The sequence below is a fragment of the Maylandia zebra genome, linkage group LG20 (assembly GCF_041146795.1).
Source record: "Maylandia zebra isolate NMK-2024a linkage group LG20, Mzebra_GT3a, whole genome shotgun sequence".
Taxonomy (NCBI): domain Eukaryota; kingdom Metazoa; phylum Chordata; class Actinopteri; order Cichliformes; family Cichlidae; genus Maylandia; species Maylandia zebra.
This window is the reverse complement of record NC_135186.1, coordinates 23,629,020-23,653,158: the sequence shown is the minus strand read 5'-3', so window position 1 is coordinate 23,653,158 and position 24,139 is coordinate 23,629,020. Positions and strand designations below refer to the sequence as shown.

Here is a 24,139-nt window from a genome sequence, read left to right as displayed (position 1 = left end):
ATACTGAGGGCCTAAAATAACAGAGATCTAGTGACTTCATGTCTTGATGTAAAAGATAGGGACAAAGTGGTGCACGGTAACAGCTAGTCACATCAGAGAAGCTGCATTCACTAGTCTCAAATGACACAAAAACATAATAATTAACACAGCAGAATGCTAAACAATTCTATTGAATGGTGTCGGAATGGTGATCGAAATCATGGACACTGTACCTCTTCCCGTATTCGTTTCACAGTCTCTCCTTTCTGAAAAAAGATAAAACGAAGGACAGCTTTAAACAGATGCAAATGTGCTTCAGTTCACCAAACAGTTACAACACATTGTTAGGCAAAATCTGCCATTTCTAACCACGTTAGATGGAAATTGCTCAGAAAAAAAAAAAAAGCATCGATAAGGCTTCAGTCTGCAGTGTATGCAGCGATGTTGTCATTTGCACTAACTTTGCAAAAACATATCAAATATACAGCATCTGAGCATATGAAGGAAATGTACACCTGCTGTAACGGCTGTGCTCGCAGCGCGTGTGAAGAGCTCCTGCCAGCGACAATAACATTTTGTCAGACTTGTGTCACACTGCAGCACATCCTCCGCTGATTTTTTGATTGCTTCGTCTCCCCTCTGCTATTTTATTTTGGCTCAACTTCATCCAACCTGTCATACCTCTGTTCACACTTTCGTGCAGCAACTGACGACCACTTTCTTTCACCAGTACCAAAAGCAATGTCATCTCACACCTCGGCAAACACTGTTGTTTATGATCTCGGGAAACGTATTACTTGGAGTCTATTGTGACTGTGCTGCTGGTGTTCTATTGATGGGGAAAGGATGAGAGGTTTTCCCAAAGAGATAGGAAGGGGAAAAAAGGCTGGAGGGTGGAGCAGTTATTATTTAGACAACTTATTAGCTCGAGTACTTCAGACAAAGTGCCTCCCACTCTGTCAAGCTGCACAGTATGCCCCATATTCAAATGCTTTCACCCGCTTCCTTTTTTACATTTTCTGTTGTCCACATCCATTGCAAAATCATTCTTTCCAGCACTTCACAGTTTTCTATATTCCTCTATTTTTCTTCTTTCATCCATTGTGATGCCTTTTGTAGGTGCAGAAGGCTCGATAGTAGGGGCTACTGAAGCAACACAGTCTCAATAGGCATTTCCTAGCAGACACTAAAAGTGCCCACAAGGGGCCAACTGTAATGCAGTATGTCTTTGGAGCTCAGTTTCAACAGGAGGCTTGCAGTCGGTGCTCTAATGTTTTTGTTTGATGGATTACTATGGCGCTTTGTGAAAGGTGGGGGAGGTCTTAAGAGGGTTGGTTGAAGACAATTACATTTAGGATGGGAATATTCAGAACAGCAAGTCTTTGTTACAGAGCTTTGTGTTCTGGTGATTCAAAACAAAATCAAGGCAGAGGGAAATTATTCTGCAGATGCTTTGAATGATGGAAAATGGCTACTGAGTTATATAAGAGCAAAACATCACCCATATATTTTAAATCACTGTTTTTTTAATGATTATTCCCTTTATATATGCAGATATGTTTACGAGTAGAATTAAAAATAGGAATTCTCACCTTTCCTATGATGCTGCCAACCTCCTGAATGCAAAGGGATGAAGATGATAGAGCATAAATAGAAACCAGGGAAAAGGCAAAAACTGATCACCCTCATAGTAACTGTTTATTTTTAGCATGTATGATTATGAAAAAAAAAAAACATTTTCACAGGACTCTGTGCACCTGTGAAAAACTAAGTACACCCCATCATTCAGTACCTTGTAGAATCACCTTTAGCAGCAATAACTTAAAGTAATCGTTTTCTGTGTGACTTTATTTGTTTAGGATTTTTGCCATTATTTTCATTGAAACACCTTGATTTTTTTTACAGCCATTTGGTTGTGACCCTTTTTTGGCCAAGGTTTGACGGCCTCTGTTTCACTCTTTGAAACCATCTTGACTGTCAGTGACTCCGAGATGGCCAGTTCCTGTGACTGCAGGACCCGTTCATCATGTTTGTGCTCATAGGCTTTGTTTGGTTCTTGACACATGTGGCTTGGAGTTTCTCTAAGCATCGCACGGTCTGACTTTAGGGTGAATTTGCTGGGATGCCCACTCCTGTAAAGACTGTGGTATTGTGTTAACACGCAGCTGAATCCTGGAGGCCAGCAAGCTGCCAGAACTTGTGCTTTTACAGAGGTGCTCACTCTTTGTCATAATCAATTAATCAAATGCATTTGATTATCAGTGCCTGGCTGCTGTTTGCCCTCTTAATTCCGGTGGAAACAGTGAGGGTGTGCTTAGTTTTTCGCAGGCCTGCCTATCACATAATCCCGTGAAAGCTTTTTATTTTTCACATGACTGTGATGTGTGAGGCTGTGACAAATCTTGTGCTTGAAAATGCCTTGAGTGCTGAAGCATGCGTGCATTCATTCATAAACAACCTTTCCATGCATGAGCAGTCGTAGTGTGAGGGTCACTCCCAAGCCCCCGTCGCCAAAGTCCTGCTCACAGTTCATGGTGATGTGGGAGTGGCACTCAGGGAGACGCATGAACAAGGCTCATTCGCTGGTCACACAGTCAAGCGAAGGCCAGCACTCGTTCTGTGGTTGTCCGAGATCGTTCAGTGCTGCTCTGGGAGAGAACAGAATTCAGAAAATATGATTCTTAATTATTTTTGTGTCTGTAACATTTCCTCCCTACCACACATATGCTCACGCATACACTATTGTTTCTAGCTCATGGATTTCTGAACAAACATTATAAATACTTGAAGAGAAAAATTAATTCAGCAACATCATTCACTGAGCACTATGTGGCACTATTATAACTAATGGTGTTCTCATTCATTTCTGGGAAATTGGATGCTTGTGCTGTATCTAACTCTATTGTTTACTAAACGATAATTCTGGAAGATCAAAAAAATTCAGATAAATGAGGACAAATCAAAGCGGAAATCAAACACATTTGTGACACGGAAGAGCTTTCAGGCAGGCAGAATGTAATTGTGAGCATCTCGGTGAGAAAGTTGTTCATTAGTTCAAGTCGATGTAATATCGATGGCGAAATTCATAACAAAGTCCTAATGAACACCACTGTGCATGCAGGGTATTGACCAGGAGCACCAGCAGTGTCAGCGATGCTGCATCTCATCATAGCTTTGGGATTGGAAGAGACTGTGGGTGGCCATCGATGACTAACTGTGTCTTCATTACCTGACAAGCAGTTTCTCTCACAGCAAGCTGAGTGACTTTTAAAATTGGATGTAACAAAGAAAAAAAAAAAAAAAAGAGTGTAGCAGGAGATTCATGCAAAGTTAATCAAATTCATAAAATGGAAAATGTTTGGGGCTTCTTTGGGGATCTGATTTTATCTGCTCCATCACACTCGGATGGAGGGAAAAAAAAAGTGTTATGGCGAAGCGGAGCAGAATTTATACACAGACAGCAAATTAGATGCATCTGTAGTCATCCCAGGATGACATTGTGGCAGCAGCTTTGTGCATGCCAGTTATTTGACAAACCGAATGATGATTAATGCCTGAGTCACCTGGATGCTTACAGTCTTAGCATGACGTGCATAATTAGTTCACTGAGTCATTTTTGCTTCCTCTTGTTATTTTTTTTTTTATATTGCCTTACATTTGTCAGCATGGAGAGCAGAAGTGCATGTACAAGGGTGAAAGATGTGGATTGCTGCATCTAAATAAAACTGTTTCTTATTAGTTTTAGAACTTTCCAGTTTCCAATTTTTTAACAAAGTGAGCAACAATATTTTTTTAGTCTAAACTAACTAGCTAAGGTTGGCATCACGTACCAATCAATAAATTAATAATTGGTGTATAAATGTTGAACATTTGTGAAAAATGTTGATCACAATATCACAGCAAGAAGAAATTGGATCATTTTATTTTATTTTATCCTTGTTGATTAGAATAATAACGCTTTGGCTAAAAGCTAATGTCAATTAGTGAGCATCGTCAAGAGCAAAATGGCAGGCTTTAATGTTTCCAAGTTAATCATCTTAGATTGATGTGTTAGCAGGCTATATACTAATTAGCACTAATCCCAAGCTACAGCTGAGGCTGATGTCATTATTGTTACTGCAGTATTCTTAAAGGTTCAATAAATGAGATTATGAATATTGATACAACAGCACATGGCTCTTTGCTATGTAGATATGAATTAGTAAAATAATGATCTCTTAGCAAATAGTGAAGTCACATTTATAAAGAGGCTACTTCAGCGAGAGGCTGCTCACTGCACATGACACTGGCTCAAGCCCCATCCCCACCCTAACTCTAACCACACAGACCCATTTGGCTCTGCAGTGAGCGCCATTTGAAACCAGGAGCCCTGCTGTTAAACCATCCCTGTGTTTTGTTTTGTTTTGTTTTAAGAGAAAAGTGGTAATAAAGGCGGAAAGGTGGAGCACAGTTCAAAGCATTCAGTCAACTCAGACCCCATAAAAACTGATAACAGAGAAAATTTTAATTAATGTATTTATATATCACCCAACTTAAGTGCACTTGTTTTATCTCAGCTCAGAGAGTCTTGAGAGTCTTCACTAGGGTTTTACTGCTCTGCTTTACTCTCTGTTTTACAATGTCTCTGCCTCCTCTGTGAAGGAGTAGAGTTAGCTTAATTAACATATCACCATCTTCCCCTAATCTCTACAGAAAAAATACATAAAAACAATGCTTCCCAAGCATCCTGCAAAACAGCGAGTATTGCTGAGCAGAAACTCCCAAAAACAAGCTTGGTGATGGTGGCAAATGGAAGCAATAACCAACAGACGGTAATAGCAACAATCGACCCCTTGGATAATAAAGTAGGCTTAAACCACAACCAGCTGCATCAAATGATTCTTTGTGGGGCTTCATAGCACATAACAATTAAAGCTCAAATTTATAATAAAGAGTTTTTTAAAAACACTATTCCTACATGATATTTCCAAAGTGTAAATATTATTTTCTCTATTCTGTGATCTACTATAGAGCTACATTTGTGCTTACCAATTTCACCCATATCAATATATCTGTGCTCCTATCTTCCTTAGAAATTATATAACTACTTCTTTGGTCCAGTGGACTAAAAAAATTCGATACCTTTGACCCTACAGTAGAAAACCTTTTCAGCGGCAGAGTGAGCATTTATTCTGTGGTTCAGAAATTGTTATCATTTTCTTTAAGAATGTCATTAAGAATAACAAAATTATCTCCTTTGACTCTTTATTTGAAAAGTATAAAATTTGCTATGAAAAATTCAAATGTCCCTTTAAAGCAGTCCTGTATACAGTTGCTAAAGATCAAACCAAAAACCTTAAAGTTCCTTTTTTAAACCTGTAAGACAAAATCCAACACATTAATCATGCAATACTAACTAAGATAAAAGATGCCTGAAAACAATGCCGCTTGGGATCGCATTATTAGCTACATTTACATGCCAACTTCACTAGTTTCTCTGAGTATTAACTGCCAAAAAAAGTTCTGAATCTGTAATTCAAGTCATCCAAGATGACACCAATCACAAGCAACAATGGGCCATAAGTTAAGGTAATCTAATTTCATTAAAATAAATATTTAGACTTCAGTCTTTGAGCTACACAACAACAGTGATCCTAACACTTGTATGGCAACAACTGCTGTGTCACGCAGATCAAATGATTTGGGATGTAATGCACTTTTAGCCCAGTGCTTAACTCGAATGAGATGGAAGGCTGCCTGTCCCCATTCAGTGGATCAATGAAGTCATGACCTGCTCTGAAATGAAGAAGGTGAGATACTCTGTTTATGTTTCACTTAAGAATATATATATTACAGAGTGTTTTCTTTTCTTCACTGATTATTGCTTAGGTGTAAACAACTTGTGCTTTATATAGACACCTTAATTTCCATGCACTGTAAATCTGTTGTTTTCTATTTTGCTTTTGTTATCTTTCTTTATTGCAAGGAGGCAAACAATTGTTAAGTGTTTAAATAACTAAGTTTAACTGAGTGAGCATTGCCTCTAAAACAGCCCAGGGGAGGCTACATGGACCCATTAGCTCAACTAAGTTTTGAAAAACAAATGAAGAAAAAAGCAATGCATAAATTTATAAATAATGATGTTTGAGAGTTTTATATAATTTAATAATAATTTAGCAGTATGCACTTTCATATGACTGATAGCTAACCATCTAAGGTCTACGCCATCATAACCCTAACCCTGCACTTTGGCATGTCAGTATCAACCATTGCTAGCAAAATGGTGCTTTGCAATATCAAAGAAAAACAAACACCTGAATCCTAAAATATCTACTGAGGTGATCTAAAGTGTAACACTAAATGTAATTCAGAACATTTGAGCTTTTTTAGGTATTATTTTACATAGTTTAAAGGTACCAGTATGACATCATATACAATCTAAAACCCTTCTGTGACATTTACAGTAAAATGTATCCACACAGCATAGAAAAATATAAGCATGATTAATTTGTTGGCTTCAACCTATTTTCTTAAACGTATCAAACCGTCAATAAAATCCACATAACTGAACTGTTGGGATTAAACTGGAATATAGTTTAAACTCTGCACTTTCAATACAAGTTGAAATGGAGACTCTCTGAGACTGCTGCATCTTTGGAGTCAAGCATGTTCATTGACTCCAAAGGGTTAAAAAAGTTGAAATTAAACTTTTGCTACTGTATCTTAAGTAGTTCTGAAGCTGTGACAACATTTGTCCACAAACAGGCAGACAAACGCCTGTCCAGCAGCTTTATGGTGGTTCTTCAGTGTCTTGGGGACTACATTTTTGAACCATGACACACATGCACTCAGAGGGCGAAAACAACAACAGCTACGTTTTTGCAGCTAGTAATTAACGTCTCCCCTTTGACTCATCAAGGCCACTTGTCTGCCAAACACATTCCAACCAGCCTACAGTGCTAATGCATACCAGCCTACTGCTGCAGTCCTTCTGACAATGCCTGACTTATGTGTGTGCGTTTATAAATCTACATTCTGTCTATACATTTGGTGAGCTATAAGAGGAGATCATGTTTAATAAATGGCTGTTATTTTAGAGTAGATCCTATTCCGCAGTGACTTGTTGTAGGCAGATTTATTGCTTTTACTTAACGTGCAAGGACATCGCTGTTTGTTTGATTTATTAATGCACTGGATGCCTGCAAAGACATGTTCAAATACTTGCACACAACCTTCTTAAGATGTCGCAGAGGTTGACTGTCTCTGTGAGCTTTATATTCCCACCGTGGCCATGGCACGTCTAACATGCTAGCCCATCAAAATGTGGCAGGAAGTGGAGCGGAGTGCCTTTGTGCTGGATTCAGTTGCATCAAATCAATCAGCCTTCATCTGCTTTTTTTTGAAAGTGATGCGCATTGGATTGACTTACAAAGCTATCAGTTAGGAGCTCATCTACATACAATTTCCATAAATATCAAACAGAGCCAAAGGGGCTGGAGATAAACAAAAACTGGAGCATTTTACTTGCCATCAGCTACAAATTTAAGGCTAAGTAATCATGACTTTAAAGTTGATCGATGCATCCTGAACACATGTGTTATCACAGAGCACATTTATGCAACCCGTAGGCTAACTTCATTATCTTTAGGCACTGAGAGGCATGGCTAAAATGTTAGCACTTATTGCATTAGGAGTTAATGGTTAGAGGGATCATTATGTGCATCTCTGTGGGTTGATAACAAGGCATGTGCTCTGTGTCTGTGTGAGGGCGGTGAGTCTCTGAACTCTTCATTTCCAGAATCCCAAGCAGCACTGTTGCAGGATGAACAGAGCCCCTCTGTTCTAAATTAGACCTGGTAACAGAGAACACGGAATTAGCAAAGCGCAGACTGCAGCACTAGGCTGCCAAACTGCAGTCAGACTAGGAAAGAAAGGTGAAGAGTCCACCTACTGTTCTGCTCCTATGTCACTTATAATGTGACCTGGGTCTTGCTCTGCTTGACTGCATAAAGCATGAAAGAGCTTCAGTTATGAGTCACTGCTTTTATCCAGCCTTATATACACCGGATTAGGCATGACTTTGTAACACAAAGACTGAAAACAAATGACCATAAGAGTCCTTGGTTACTGTTGACTAAGTAAAAGTAGCCAGGTTCAAATAATTTTTTTTTTGGGGGGGGGGGGGGTTGTGATTTGGGGGCTGCTATGCTAAACTGACCGAGTATGTAATAGCAAAGGTCACCACTTTATTAGTTCATCTGGATGTTTACAAAAAGCAGTTTGGGTAATAACTGATTCAATTCAATTGTATCTATACAGCACCAATTCACAGCAACAGTCACCTCAGGGCACTTTACACTGTAAGATAAAGACTTTCCAATATTAAAGGTAAGAACCCCAAACCCTTATCAGCAAGCACTTGGCAACAGTGGGAAGGGAAAACTCCTATTTGCCAGGAAGAAACCTCCAGCAGAACTGGGCTCAGGAAGGGGCAGCCATCTGCCGTATCGGTTGAGGGGAGAGGGGAAAGAAAAGATGTTGGGGGCATAAGAAGAGATAATTTTAGCCTTGCTAGCAGCTTGGCTTTGGGAAGGCAATGCCTACACCAAAATATCTCAACAAATAATTCTAGTGGTCATGTATTCTCCTAATTTTGGTTATTCTGACTTGTTTTTACGACATCACTAGGCTGACTTTTATGGATTTTACTGAAATCATTTTTGCACAGATACAGACTTTCCTTCTCGCTTGTGTCTCTGTCACTTTTTGCTTACTAGTATCGCTATACTGCTGAACTGTTGGATGGAGCTTTTGCATTAACATTTGTGATTCTATGGACATTTGTGTGAAAAATACTTAAACTAATCACATTCTCATTAGCCTTAGCTGTCCTTTTGGATTAATGCAAATGATCATGTCAGCATGCTAAATTCACACGAGAAGAACAGAGCTGACGAGCCCCAAAATGGAGGCCAATGTGGAAGCGTATTAAACCTCCTCTGGTTTTAAAAAATTAGTTACGTTTGAATGGAAGTCAATGGAAAATGACCCTTTATATTTCACCTCGGTATTCCTGATGAATTTATGACTGTCAGTTGCTAATTTTGCTAAGTTATTCATGTTATTAGCTAGGTTCAAATTAGTGAATACAACAAAATGGTCAAATAACTGTTTCCATTAGTGTAAAAAAACAGCAGTGGCAAAGCAGATTATGTTTTAGAGTGGTCGCTTCTTGTGACTGACAAATTACTAATGCTCAGCTCAAAACCACTTAAATAGAATTTACTAATCGTCGATGTTTTGTGGCCTATTCCACCATTTATATACAGTCTATGGCTAAAGTAGATCATTGCAGTAGGACAATCTGCGTCCTTTCAGTATTTTCACTATCAATATGTAAGATTAAGTTGAAGTTTTTTGCTCAAAGGAACAATTTTAGCCTTGTTGTCTTTATGAAAGTTGGTGTCTTCAAAATACTTGTAAATCTTTCCCACAGTCATTAACTGAGAACATATAGCATAGACAACATGACAACGAATAAAAAATCGACAGAAAATCCCAACACCACGCTTGTTATTAAAAAGATGTAACAATGTAAAATTATCCTTAAAGTTAAATCGAGCAAGAATCCAGAGTTGGTGTTTTTTTGTCAACCGTCCATAACCTCAAAGATATCATGGATAAAAGCAATCGGCATACATCCCCTGACAGCAACCACAGTTTTTTTTCTTTTCCTTGCCAGATTTTCAGGTGCTTCCACTACAGAGAGTCTGTCAAGATGAAAAGAATGTTTTACAGCGGGCTTGTTTGGAGGACTGGGCACCTGTTCTGAGACAACCGTATCCCTCACACAATCCTGGCAAATAGGCGATTCTGGGCTGGCTTAGAGGAAATGAAGAAGGAGGTGCCTGGTCTCCATGGTGAACAACAGAAACAGGGTATGCCCCCGCCTCTCCATATGTGGGACCGGGGGTATTGTGTGTCTGCTCCATCAACACGCATAGGCGAAGAGGACAGGGTGTCCCTCGGGTGGGCACATATGGAGCAGTAAGTGGGAGGGTGTCAATGTGTGTACACACGCACAGTGAGAGTACCAAGAGGTGAAAGACCATTTACACATATGTATACCCCCCCACCCCAACATTCATATGCCTATGTGCCCCAAAACAAAACTCAAAACAAGACACACACACAGCTGCTGGGATGAAAGGAGTCAACAATCCACACAAGACACACACATACAGACAGTGTCCAGTGGAAGCACAACAGCGGACAGGCTTTGATCTACTCAGAACTTCCACAGGAAGACTTTATACACCCATCTGTCACGACAAACTCAAACTGCTGCGATGTTTGAGTACACGGGGTGACACAATGAAAGCGTCATCTCCTCAGACAATGATGAAAAAATACAACAGACAAAAGCAATAAATCTCCAGGCTCCTCTTTGCTACTGGTTAGTCGGTCTCCAAACTTACATGAAATGCACACGTCTGCTCGACTTACGTCTAAACAAACGTTCGGCCATTTTAAGCGTCTGTCTGTAAATCTGATTACTTACAGCAGAGGAGAGGGTGTGTGAAAGCACTAACATAGCTAATGACTGCATACTGAATAGAAATGATGCAAAGGCCTCTTGATCAAATAAACTCTATTCCTTGTAATTGAAATTTTCAAAGTGGAAGTGCTTGCTTGGATTAGCTTTAACCACATCACAGCAAATGGTCATTCCAAGATGCAGCACTTGTACCGCTTTTTGAGCAGCGCCACAGTGATGTCAACACATCTATGTGACTGTGGAATTTTTAAGTGAAATTTTTGCCTTTGTACAAATAAAGCGTACTATCTCATGAATGCTTTCAAATTCTCTTTAAGCTGCAGCTAATAGTAAAAACATCATTAAAGTTTAAACCTCTGCTTTAGCGCTACAGCGTTGTGTGGTGACTCAAGAAAAACTTTCTTCTAGTCTTCAGTGAGGAGCTGCTAAATCCTGATCAGACCAAAGAAACATTTTGCATCACCCACGTTAGATTATGAAGAAAAAAAAAGAAGAAAAACTACAATAAATTGACAGTAAATTCCTTTCAGTATAGTTCAGCAACATATATTGCAAGAATAATGAGCACTCGATTGAAGAATTAAACGGTTACACCAATACAGCTGCACTTCCATAACCTCTCCAGGGTCGAGAGGCAAAAAAAGAGAGAGGAGAAGAGGGCTTTAGTTGTGAAATAGGAGAGGCTTGAAATTAAAGAGTAGTGTTTCATCTCTCGGCATGTCTGTCTCAGCTCTGTCACATATAATGGGAGGGGTCAGCCCTTGGCACAGAGGGGACTGTCCTCTGCTATCAGCCCACCGCTTCATCTAGCGTTAAAGCATAACCGTGTAAGCCTGCAGTTCAAGTCGCCTGTCAACCGCAGGGCTCCAGAGAGGGTTATCAGGCCCCCGAGCTGTCGGCTGCTCCTGCAGCAGAGAGAACGGCCAGCGGTCACATTCACTACGGCCACCGCGCGTAAATGTGGGCTGACGCTGATAAGATTACCCCAGGGCGGTGTGTTTTTAAAACATTCAGTAAAACTACAAGATTTCTGATTTCTGATTTTATAAACAAAGCCGCTGAAAAGCTGTCTTCACAATGAACGCGCCTAATTGAAAATCCTGCGATAACACGCCTTCTGAAACTTTGTGGGTTTGTCAGCTGGGTGGTGGTGCGGGGTAATACATTTGTAGCCATTTATACACACAATAATCTTATTCACACAAGCTGTAGAGCCACTGTTTATTTACATCACTGATATTGGAAACGGCTGCATTTTAAAAGTGGCAGGAATCGTTACTGTCAAGGCTTCTTCTTGTCATTGCAACTTACAGTCATGTCAGTTTGTCTATACAGCTTAGACACAGACAGCTTTCTGTGGCAGAATCTGCATACTTACAAGGGAACCCGGCAGCTAATGAACAGCAGTGTAATTGACATACTAGCACGGGAGTCTATAAAATGCCATCAGTTTCTCTCACTGTCAGGGTGGAGCAGTATTTATTTAGTTCTGGCTCAATGGGGATTAATAAGCATATACCCTTGAAGGAATGTGGCCACTCTGCGATTGATCAGTTCTAGATGCAGTTGTTTTTTACAAAGAAACACATCCCCTCATTAGGTAAACCCCAATCCCTCCCTTCTTCTCATTATTGCCAGTGGGGGGAAAAAAACAACAACAACACAAACATGCAGATAATGACCTTATAAGGAGATGTTTGTGGGCTGTCAATTGTTATATATATGCATATATATATATATATATGCATATATGCCATGTGGCTGTTGGACCCAGGCACAGCGTGCCACTGTCTGAGCCTGTATTTACACTGGCTTTAGTTAGCATAGGGACAGTGGGGCCCAGGCATACATATTGTACAACTGTCATTTAACTGTCAAATCCCCCAACAAAAAATAAACAAATAAATAAAAATCTGGTTTCAAACAAAAATCTTCAGCATATTTCATATGCTGTCCCCGAGTGTTTATCCTTCTGGATACAACATTGAAATTTTCTAATCATTTGCCTTGCCTCTCCTTACAATGGCGTGTCTCTTATTATCAGAGAGCTCCTACTAGGACCATATATCATTTTGAATGGCTTTTTGGCATGGTGGAGAATACACTTTGGCAGGGTATTAACTCCAGCTTTTATCCCATCCTTCTTACTGGATGAAGGTCACTCCCTCTATCTGCAAAATGACTTTTCTCTCTTCTCTTTCATCCCTGCTTTCCTCCCATCCTCCACACCAGGGCATGAGTCAGAGAATCTGACACCTCACAGGAGAGGAGAGTAGAGGGAGGAGAAAGTGAGCGAGATGGGAGACAAACTGAGGAAGAAAACAAGCAGAGATGGAGACAGTTGGAGGGAAGAGAGACAAGTTGATCAATATCTCGCAGAAACAAGGAACCTGAGACGATCTGGAGTGGCCCCCGCTTCCTTGAGGTACAAGACGCTGCATTAAACATGGCAAATCCATCAGTGCACAGATGGTGCAGGAATCCTCATCATAATTCTCAGCTGTGCAATGTCCTTTATAGTTTCGCACAGTTCGTCTGCAGGATTATACTGCTTGCAGCATCACTACGCTTAAGTTGGCTGACTCAATGGTGTATTATTTGACATAAAACATTACCGCGCGTTGAGCTGAAACTACGGATTACATAAGCTTCAAAACAAACTGAGCACAAACCCAAAAATAGTGCGGTCCCTGTTAAATATTTCACGCGCTAGGCAGCTGAAGGGGGGATAAAAAGCTTCTCTCCTTCTCTGTCGCATACAAACACACACACACATAGATGCAGATGGCCAATTGAAAGAAAAACCTCCATTTAGTGTTCTGTAGGGCAGAGCGGATTACTTTCATGAAGGCAGTCTTTTAGCTTATTCGCACGACATACAGGACTTACTGGATTTGAGTGTTTAGAATACACCTATCATTACTTCTTAAGGCGCTCTGTAAAGACAGCATAAAAGGTCCTCTTTGACGGTAACTTCTGGACTAAATAAATCATGCTCATGAGACTCTTTGTGAGACACAACAGGAGAGTCATGAGGCTTGCTTGGTCAATCTTTGGAGCTCAGCACAGAGCTATCTTTTCATAGCAGGGACAGCCCGAAGCTCTGTCAGCCACTGGGTCTGTTTAAAGAACAGCAGTGAGGGTCACATTGTGTTAGAGAAGAAAGGGTCTCTTCATAGCAATACAAGAAGATCCAAAAAAGGCTCTCTGTGCTGTTTATATGCAGGGAGGGCGCCAGATCACAAATCAACAAGTACTCATGTAATGTTGTTCCATAGCTTTCTTGTGTCTCATGGTAAAGCATGAGAATAATAATGATCACAATAGGAGTACAGCCTCAAGTGTCTGTAGTTATTAGATAGTGACAAGCACAGGTTAATCACTCAAAAGCAGGTTAATTGCTACAGGGGATTTATCTCAAGTATTAGAGAGGAAATTGATATGTATTGAAAAAATGCTCCTGTGATACAACATCTAAATTAAAGCCTGAAAGAAGGCGATGATACTTCTAAGCTTCAAACACTGCAAGGTATTACAATTAAATTACTGCTGAAAAGCAGAAAAAAATAAGACAAAGATAAGTCTGTGATGCGATAAAATCAATAGAATAATATTGAAATCTGCATGCAATTTAAGCTGTTTGCTGTCCCATGCGCTGCTTTCACTACAGGAATGCTTTTCCCGTATTCTCCTTATGAGTAAAAAGTGATTGAATATCCCCTCATATCACTCTGCAGAACTCTTTATTAGAGTAAAGCTGCTGTGCTGAGCTACATTTACTTGATGACTGCAAAGCAAAACTAAGCATTGTGCCTTTTTTTACTCCCTCCTGCTGAGGGATTATTGGCAGTTCCCAGACGTTGGAGCAGCACGTGTCAGGTCTGGCTTCTGTTATTTATGAGGCCTCGCAGCCCCAGCCCTCACTCTGCAGCAGAGATGCAGGTGGGGTTTCATTATTGAAGATGTTCTTCCACTTCTTATTAGATCTCTGACTCTCAGAGTGCATTAAGGAATTGCAGCTGGACAGAGAATCAGCAATACATGATGGCCCACCTCTTTGCCCCCCAGAGTGTTTTTAAAAGATACGTGTGCCTCTTATATCAGACAAATTGTATGTCCTACTCCCTTCCCAGAAATAAATAGTGTTTGCACTCAAGCAGATGCCCCGTTCACTACACACAGATGAAAAATCAGTTTCTTATTGATCTCGCCTTTGTCCTTTCAGAACACATATCTAAATCATGTTCTGCTCCTTCAGTAGAACCGCCATACAACGCACTGCATCCGAGCCAAACATCTATACTCTAAGTAATGTGCAATCCTCTAATTGTGCCCCCATTTCTCTCCGGATGTGAACATGCAAGATTCATGAGCATCTCCAGGCAGCAAGGATGATGATTTCCTAAATCGATGAGAAGGTCCACTCTCAGATGTTTTTTAATTGATTCTATTGTACTAAGGAGCCTAAACAATATGCTCAGATTATTGCAAAATGTAAATGAAACTGCAAGTGAAAACTGAAATACCAGAGCCAATATATTTGGAAGCAACAGCTAAATGAGAATAATCCTGTAAGGAGTACTGTTTAGGAACAGTGTGTGCACAATTGAGAGGAAAGTCAAAGAGTGTCATTTGTGTTATTGTTTAGAAACTTACAGTTGAGCAAATGTGGACGGATTCATACATTTAGGGTAAATTATAAACATTTCCAGACAAAATGCGTTTGCACAATATATACCCCTACGTAGGGGTCAGCTTGTTATGATAGTTCTTCCATGCGGTGCAATACAAGTGCACTTAGGCATCTTGGTGAATAATGGTGCTGTCACATACACTCGCTGCCTCAGCACCAAGCGGGCGCCCACAGTACGGGACTTGTTGAGAATGATCTTTGTGTTTCAGGACGGGCCTGGCCAACGGGGTCCACTTTCATTATCATAAAACCGTGCACACACACAAGAGCCCAATTGTCTCCCCGCTCTTACTGCTGTCCCCTGCTCATCTGGGGACTTTCTGCCATATGCTGGATTTAACAACCCAGTCATTTTACGGCTTCATTAATTCAGCTCCACACACAAATGATTTCATCCTACACTGTTCTCACATGAGTGCGCACGAGTAAAAACATTAGGGACTGTAGTAATTTAGAACGACGGCAGGAATTACGGCGGCAGTTAAAGGGCCTGATTGTGGTTGTTGAGACGAATGTGTAAGCTAAATTGTAAATATATGGCTTGATGTAGGCCTAATTCGAGAAATAAGACACTATATTTGAAGCCGACAGCGAGCAAGAATGTCACGTATTGGATAAGAGGTGTTTTAAGTTGGAGAATAGGGAACTAGCTGTCCAAAAATGTGCCTTTCCAAATAAACCGACACTTACCTGATTTCATGCAAAGGTCGCAGTCAGCAGTTCCCTCTAAACTATCCCCATGGATCTGTGTTGGCCGGGCTTTGTATCCACATAGAGTCCAATGACACGGAGGTGTAGTGCGGACTGTCCTCCCGGAGTGTCAGCAGACTGGAGTGCAGAGCGCCTGTGCGCTGAGGAGAGACACACACAGAGAGAGAGAGATGCAGGCAGCGACCACCCCGCTCACCCTGATAGCCAGTAACCGAGGCAGCCCGTGGGACAGAGCCGAGTGTTCTTTGGGTAAAAATCCTCCGGTTCAGCTGCTTCCAAGTGTCTGATATCTCTTCATCCCTGCCTCGGTCGGTGTGCTGCTTTTGTGATCCTTCCAGTCCTCACAGGACCTCTGCTGAGAGCGTGCCGCGCCTCTTCGCCCTGTGCGTCGCACCGCAGATTGACACACTCAAGATCACGAGTGCTTGCTCGGTCTCACTGTACACCAACTTGTCTCAGTCATAAAACGGAATCAGATGGAGAAATGCACAATGATCGGGAGAAGTTTCATACCTGAAGGGTATGCCAACTTAACCTAGTTTAAAAAATAAATAAATAAATAAATCACAAAATATTACATTACAACTGATTTTAATTAACCACCTTAAACATTATCCCGCTGAGTGCAAGGCAGATTACCCATCTTTGAGTACAGTTTCAGGCTTTAGGCTTTACATATCAATGATAACGGTAATCTTAATAATGCAAATATTTAGTCAATTTATAAAATGTGCAGATCAAAATTCACTGGCTCCAGCAAAGTTGGTGGCGCAGGGCTTAAATTTAAGCTTTCTTTTGAAGTTTTAAACCAGCAACTTTCTCTCACATGGCGCCATCTAGTGTCTATGTCTTGATATTGCTGTTGTTTTAAGCGTTTCTGCAAAGGTGAGGGGCACAGTAATAAACTGTGTATCATTTTAAATAATTCGCAGTATATACTCTTTCTGAAGTCACTTATCCTGTGAAGGGCTGGGACTGTGATGACTTTAAATTACCCTGATTTTTCATAAGTCTTGGCATTCCCTTCTAAGAAATGTGAAATTAACAACGTTAAAGTGGCAGAAGGAAGAAAATTTGTCTGTTTCACACCAAGCAAAAGACACCTACAGCGAATTTCACTTCACGAGAAACAGCTCATTAATTTAAAAACACTAGAGCAAGACATCCAGACAGCTCCCACCGCTCCTGAATGAAGGAGGAACCGTCTGGGTAATTTGAGCATGACATCTCCATCTATTTCACAAATTATCTCAGGTGGCTCTCATTCATGCCAAAGAATGAGAACAGGATGGATGTGAACTTGTATTTTTATTTCTAAATAACAGACTGTTATTCATTACTGCTTGGCTTTTTTTTTTTAAAACCAATGTCTCTGCACGCTGTTACATTTTGTTTCATCGTTTGATGGTGACATTTCGTCCTGGCTGGGAGTCAAAAAGGAACAGAGCAGCTATGGTTCAGAAAGTAAATAAGACTTGTGGGAAAAGATATTTCCAGCAGATACATTCAAACAGCTTTTAAGGTTATTAAGAATTTATTTCCCTAAGGTATGATGGCAATTATGTCCTAGGGAACTGCTGGGCTTGAGCACATTTTAAACCCTTACAGTGTCACATGATTTACTGCGTGCTCTGAAAATGTTAACAAGGATCCAAATGCATGCACAAGCTAGGCAGACAGGAACTGCCCAATGTTTTTATCAAAACTGTGGTAAAAATAAAGTATGGTATGGCTTTCACAATCAGACTGAATGACAACGAGAAACAAGAATGTCATTCAGGGAGAAACCTTTGGAAAGACAGCTGTTATTTGTGTATGCCATTCATGATCTTGCCACTTATTTGGATACATCTGTTTAACTGATCATGAACGCAAATATTTAATCAGCCAATCACATGGCAGCAAATCAGTGGCCGCAAACATGGCAAGGCGACCTGCTGAAATTCAAACTGAGCATTAAAATGGGAAAGAAAGGAGCTTTGAACATAATATATTTGTTGGTGCCAGACAGACTCGTCCGATTATTTCTGAAACTGCAAAACTACTGGGATTTTCCCACACAACCATCTCTAGGGTTTACAGACAATGGTACGAAAAAGAAAAAATATCCAGTAAGCAGCAATTCTCTAGCTGAAAATGCGTGTTTTTAATGCCAGAGGTCAAAGGAGAATGGCCAGACTGCTTTAAGCCGACAGGAACAATAGACAATAGTAACTACAGTAACCTCTTGTTACGACCAAGATATGCAGTAAAGTATCTCTCAACACAAAACACACTGAGCTAGATGGGCTACAGCAGTAAAAACAAACAAACAACAAAAACACACCAGGTGCCTCTCCTGTCAGCGAAGAACAGGCTGCAGTTCACGCAGGGTCACCGAAATTGGGCAGCAGAGCACTGGAAAAACATCGCCTGGTCTGATGAGTCTCGAGTTCTGCTGTGACATTCGGATGTTAGGATCACAATTTGGCATAAACAACATGAAAGCAAGGATACAGTCTGCCTTTTATCAAAGGTTCAGGCTGCTGGCGGTGTAATAGAGTGAGAGACATTTTACCGGCACACTTTGGGGCTCGTAGTACCACCTCATTGTGTAAACTCCACAACTTACCCGAGTGTTGTTGCTGACCGCATTCATCCCTTTATGACCACAGTGTGCCCATCTTATGATGACTGCTTCCAGCAGGACAACGCACCATGTCCCAAAGCTCAAATCAACTCAAACATGTTTCTGGAACATGATAATGAGTTCACTGTACTCAAATGGTCTTCACAGTGTATTGTCCTCATCATCCAAAATCTCTGAGGAATGTTTCCAGCACCTTTATGCAACAAAGTGAGGGAATTAAACGAAGGAATCAGGATGAGTTGTGTGAAAACAGAGATACAAATTTAAAAATGAACAGGACTAAGAGGAAAATTGTGAGAATTATCAGGTTTGATTGGTGAACAAAGTCATTTTATACCTGACACATTACAGTAGAAAGGAGAGGAGAGACACATTATAGTGTTTCTTTAAGTTTGGGCTTTAAAGCAAGCATTACTATTGCTTTCCTACTGTTGTTGGGTCTGTCACCGCATGAACCAGGCACTCAACCATAAAGCTTTACTGAATAACTTACCGTGATCCATGCAGCCCGGTGGCAGTGTGAAATGCTGTGTTTCAAACAGCAGGAGGAGCTGTGTGATTTTAAATCTATCTTGCAGACAAAATTGATACCTCCACCACTAGGGTGCGTAGGTCCTACAAGTGCCAGTCTTTTGACATGATGGAGCCAACCTGGGTGATGAATAATGATGATGATGATGAACAAATTCATTTATCTAGATTTGAGTTTTCCTAGAAATTAATCACATTCCCTCCCTGTTATATGTGTTTGGATGCTGCATTGCTGCTGCAGTATAACATGAATTTGGATTTATTTTTAGTGATTCAACTTCAACTTCGAAATTTGCTTTAGTTAAGCCTGTGATGCTTCCATTTGATTTCTTTGTTACATAATAATTGCTTTGATCAAATAGAGTTAGAAATGATATCAAAATTCACAAAAGGTCTGCTCCTGCTTTAATCAGCCGTGCTATATGGACCCCCATTTGCTTTGCCAAACAAAATGTATATCATCCCTGCTTGTCTGGGACCATTCAAGCTCAACAAACGCCCCTCATACTTAATGGCATTGAAACATCAAGAGATGACACCAGCACAACAACTATAATTACTCAGCTGTGGAACATCTTTCTTCTTTTTCTTTGCTCCTCTCATGCACAAACAAACATGGTTTAACATTCTTGCCATTGAATCTTTGGGCCATTTCTTACTTTGTCCTGACTAATGGTGAGTGAAAATGTACGGGAGGGAGGACTGAACATAGTCTGCTTTTGTGTGCTTCCACATGCCAGAGCTCACAGTAGGTTTTCCTTTCATTAAAGTTACTTCTGCAGTAGTTTGATCTTCTTGAAAGCCAAATTCATCTTTGATTCTCTCTCAAGCAAGGAGCAATGCTTTGACATATCTTTTTTTTTTTTATGTTTACTTATAAAACATGAGGAATTTTTTTTTTTTGTAGAAGCTTGAAAAACCAACTTCCTTTTTAATTTATGTTCTAAGACTACAGAAACAACAGGTTTTAAATTTCCAGTAAACACGGGCAAATGAGAAAACACAACTTCGACATGCACAATTAAATCCTGTTTGTATTTAAATGTTTAATGCTTATTTACAAAAACATATCACAATAGTTATAACTGTCTTTGACCCATAAGTGCTTTCTGTTTTGCTTGTCAATACACAATAAAAAAAAATCTCATCCCTGTAAGAGAACAGGGATCATTTTCATATTGTGATTCACTTTATATTCATGTCACGAGGCGTGAGATAATCCATTTCATCAATTACCTTGAAGTCTCATGAAGACAAGTCTAGCATAAATATAAATATATAACAAGTATAAACACAAGTGCACAAAAATATACATGCATACTTCAAAGAGGGAAAATGTGTTTTAAAAAAGCACCTTTTTTTCCCCAGGCGAAGTAAAAAAACAAAAAAAGGTCAAACCAGGAACATTTCTGAGCAGCATTTAAAGAAATCCACTGGATGAGTTTTCCTCAGATCCACAGAAAGCTGTTCCAACTTATTAAAGAGACTTTTCAGCCCTTTTTTAAAACATTTCTATCAAAGCTAAGATTGAAGGGGAGCATCACACATGCCTCACAGCTCTCAGTGTTTTCGATCTGTCATTTGTAATGAAGTTCTCCGCTTGGCCAGTTACGGCTCTAATAAATATTTATATTAAACAACAACATAGTGAAAGGGGTTGCTGATAAAGATGAACCTACGGAGAATTATCACTCAAATCTGTAGCTCCTTTTTTTAAATAAGAGCTTTGTAGCTCCAAGTTTCAGCTCATTGTTTCGTTGTCAGGCCAACAACTTCATTGTCCTCTAGAAATCCATAGTAGACTATCTGCCTGGCACCGCAGAGATAAAGAGCTAATTATTTTCCTCATGAGATGCTAGTTTTTTGTTTTTTAAAGGAAAGAATAGGGTGAAAGAGAATTGATTTTGAGCTTACAGTACATTGTCAGGTGGAAAGAAACATATCTCCAAATGAATGATAATACCCAATGCACTGTAACTGTGGAGGAGGTTAAATAAGCAACTGTGCTATTTAAAAAGGTGAGAATACGTCAATGTTCTGTTTAAAAGCTGTCACGGCTGCCAAAGAAATCAGTCATTGCAGGTTTAAATTCTCCATCATGAGAGTTAGTCAAGCATACCGCAAGTGCCATGATTTAAGCTGTTGTTTATCGGTGCAATGGTCTTCTGACTGGTGCAATATTGAATTGATGACGCATTTCTAAAGCACTTGATCACTACTAAGTGATCACACCAATATGTTTAGTTCCCTGATGCATTCCCTTTATGTCCATCTGATAACAGTCATGCAATTAAAAAAAAAAAAAGATTCAATAATGTGATAAATGTAAAAAAAATTAAATAAATCAGCATAATTTATTTTACGTAAGTCTTTGAATCATCTCATTTCTAAGCAACACTGATGGCTCGGTGGTTTCACAGACAGCACAGTCGAAGCTGTCCTTGAGCAAAGCTTACAAAGCTTGCTTTCCCATCACTGCACAAAACTGCATAAACACAGCTTAAAGGTGTATATACAACTCTCAGCATTGTGAAATCATTGCAAACATATTATCGGCTCAAATCACAAGGTAACAGGAAACCAAAGCGGTGCGGCTTGACAGAGGGAACGCCTCAAATACCACATTTTCCATGGTAAGCGTTCAGAAAGTTACATGTACATATTTACCAGGGGAAAAGTGACGTTTTCAAGATACAAGAGTATCTCAAAGGGACATTTCTCCTTATCAGTATTACAATGGACATATCTCAAAGTGTTTCCTGCTTAATTACAGCTTAAAGTTCTGAGTTGGCATTGTTTTAGATGTAATGGCAGAAAAAATGTTTATCCTTAGATGTAAAACAGTGTGACACACTACGACACCACTTAGCGCTAAAACGTCTTTTATCTGAACCCAAAAGCAGAACTTTAAAAGCACTGTTTTGGAGCTTTGTGGATGCAAGACTATCCCTCCGCAGTTTTACAAAAGAATCAGGTCATTACCATATTTCCTTTCATTTAATAATAATGAGTCTCCTCTTGCACCAAGATAAATGAAGCTTTATCCAAAGCTGTGTTCTGATTTTAATAAAACCATTTTTTAAAAGGAAGATTTCATGCAGGTCGTCTTTTCTGCTTTTAATGTCTCAAAAACAAGACCACAGTCAAGGCTGTGGGTTGTAGGTCTCAAGGAGGTGAAAAAAAACCCCCAAATGGAGATGACATCATGGCAGCTGTGAGAGGAAGTGCTCCTTCAGGCTATGTCTCGAACAGGGCAAAAGATAATGTATCATCCGCAGGTGCACAAATGTGCAATGTAGGCATTATTATGACGGGATAGTTTCAAGTGTTGTGGCTGGAAACAGCCTGTAGGCAGGAACTCAATCTTATAAGTATGTCGAAGGGGGAGGGAGTTCTAGCATTCATTTCAAAGATGTGTAAAAGAGGGAGCAACACTCAAAACTGCATAAGTAGAAAAGAAATAACAAATGTTATGAATTCTGAAACTCTCTAATTACTGTAAACAAAAGATGAAGCAGATTACATTTATTAAATCTTGAAACTTTACTTTGCATTTTTCCTATCTCAGGACATCTCCAGGCGCTTGATTATAACTTCAGAGAAAGAGAGCTATATGCTGACTGTGTTGCGTCAGGTATGAAGTGAACCTTCAAACAGCTTTTGATCTTGATAGTGAGAGACTGCGTTAGGGAAACAGGTAATGAGATCAGTGCTAGGACACAATACCTTACTGTACACAACACCGCAACAGTGTGGCAACATCAGTTATTGTGAAGTTTGGTTGTTTTTTGTAACTTTGACAGGTACTCAAAGTTGGCAGTTGAACCGTTAAATAGCCTGTGTTTGCTGACACAAGAAATACGCATAGAAGCAAATGTGGCTCAGTTAATAGCAATCTCCTGCCTGTTTGTGTAACACTTACCGTCAAATAGGGACAAACTTTGTCCCACGCTGGGCTTACAGCAGTGACAAAAAGGATAAAGGCCAAAATGTTTGTAATAGGTACCTAACAAGGGGGAAAATACAATCCACAAGAAACACTATTATAGAGAGTGGGTTTGTGTGGCACTTTGTGCCTGTTTTTGTCCCCTTGGGATTTAATTATTGAAACAATTGTTTATTCACCAGCTTTAACCCTTTGCTCTTCCATTCACTATTTTTCCAGGCACACTTCCAATTGCTTGCATTACTTTCTAGCAATGCAAGCAGTGTTCGGGGTTTGGCAACTGAAAGGCTTAACTGATGTTAGGGCTAAATATTAAATCTCAACCTCAAGTAAGGCCAAGGTAATTACTTACTTGTCTACCAGGCACCATTCTAGACAGTTTTCTTGTGCAATGGTTTATGTTTTAAAGCTTGAAAACTTTGGCAACTTTTTTCCAGCTCTAACAAGAATCTATCAAGAAGATATATCTTTTTTATTAACTTAAAGTTGGTAAAATGTTTTGTTGTTTATTGATTAAATCATCTTTCTCATCAAAAGCACAAAACAGTTCTAAAAATCAGTACTAGTTAGGATTTAAAAACCTTGCTCAAAAGCACACTGACTGTGAAAGACCGGTTGACTAGTCCACTGAAACACAGATTATTTTTTCATCAGCAACTGAGTTCTGAAGTCTTTACTCATATGTGGGTCATATTAAATTTAATCTTTGCAGCAGATTTGTTTGACTGCTCGGAGCTATGATTCTTTATTCAGTAATATATTGGAAACAAAAAAAGAAGTACATTGCTGGCTATGATTCACATCTGAAAAAGAAAATAAGAGCAATTCAGGTGGATAAATAGAACAAACACACTGAGATTTATATCCTTTAAAATCACATCTAAGCCTAAGGGGATAAAGAGAAAAGATCCTCAAGGTTTTGTTTGTCTGCACGTGCCTATACACATTCCAGTTATGTGGTGAATGGCGAGCAAGTGACAAGAGGGGCCTTGTATTTCTAGGTCTATCTCCTGCCCACCCTGTAGATTAGCCTCTTATCTCTTAAATGAGACAGTGCCGACGGATTTGGATAACAGGAATTTGGCATCAGCACCATGCTCCCTGCACTGAGAG

At 39.8% G+C, this 24,139-nt stretch overlaps 1 protein-coding gene across 3 annotated transcripts in view; it reads right to left on the bottom strand.

The window, feature by feature from the left end:
* The window catches only part of LOC101485878 (poly(rC)-binding protein 4), a 37,073-nt gene extending 18,372 nt beyond the window's left edge, over positions 1-18,701 (bottom strand). The window contains exons 1-6 of one of the 3 annotated variants that reach the window (XM_024806525.2): positions 18,532-18,701; positions 18,247-18,354; positions 15,900-16,301; positions 2,438-2,627; positions 1,572-1,595; positions 213-245 (exon numbers count right to left, since the gene is read on the bottom strand). In XM_024806525.2, coding sequence (XP_024662293.1) covers positions 213-245; positions 1,572-1,595; positions 2,438-2,545 — 165 coding nt within the window. In that variant the 5' untranslated portion in view covers positions 2,546-2,627; positions 15,900-16,301; positions 18,247-18,354; positions 18,532-18,701. Of the gene's footprint in view, positions 1-212; positions 246-1,571; positions 1,596-2,437; positions 2,628-15,899; positions 16,424-18,246; positions 18,355-18,531 lie in introns of those variants that run through there. The other 2 variants (XM_024806526.2, XM_004546033.6) reach the window with 2 other exon arrangements.
* Positions 18,702-24,139: the final 5,438 nt, after the last annotated feature.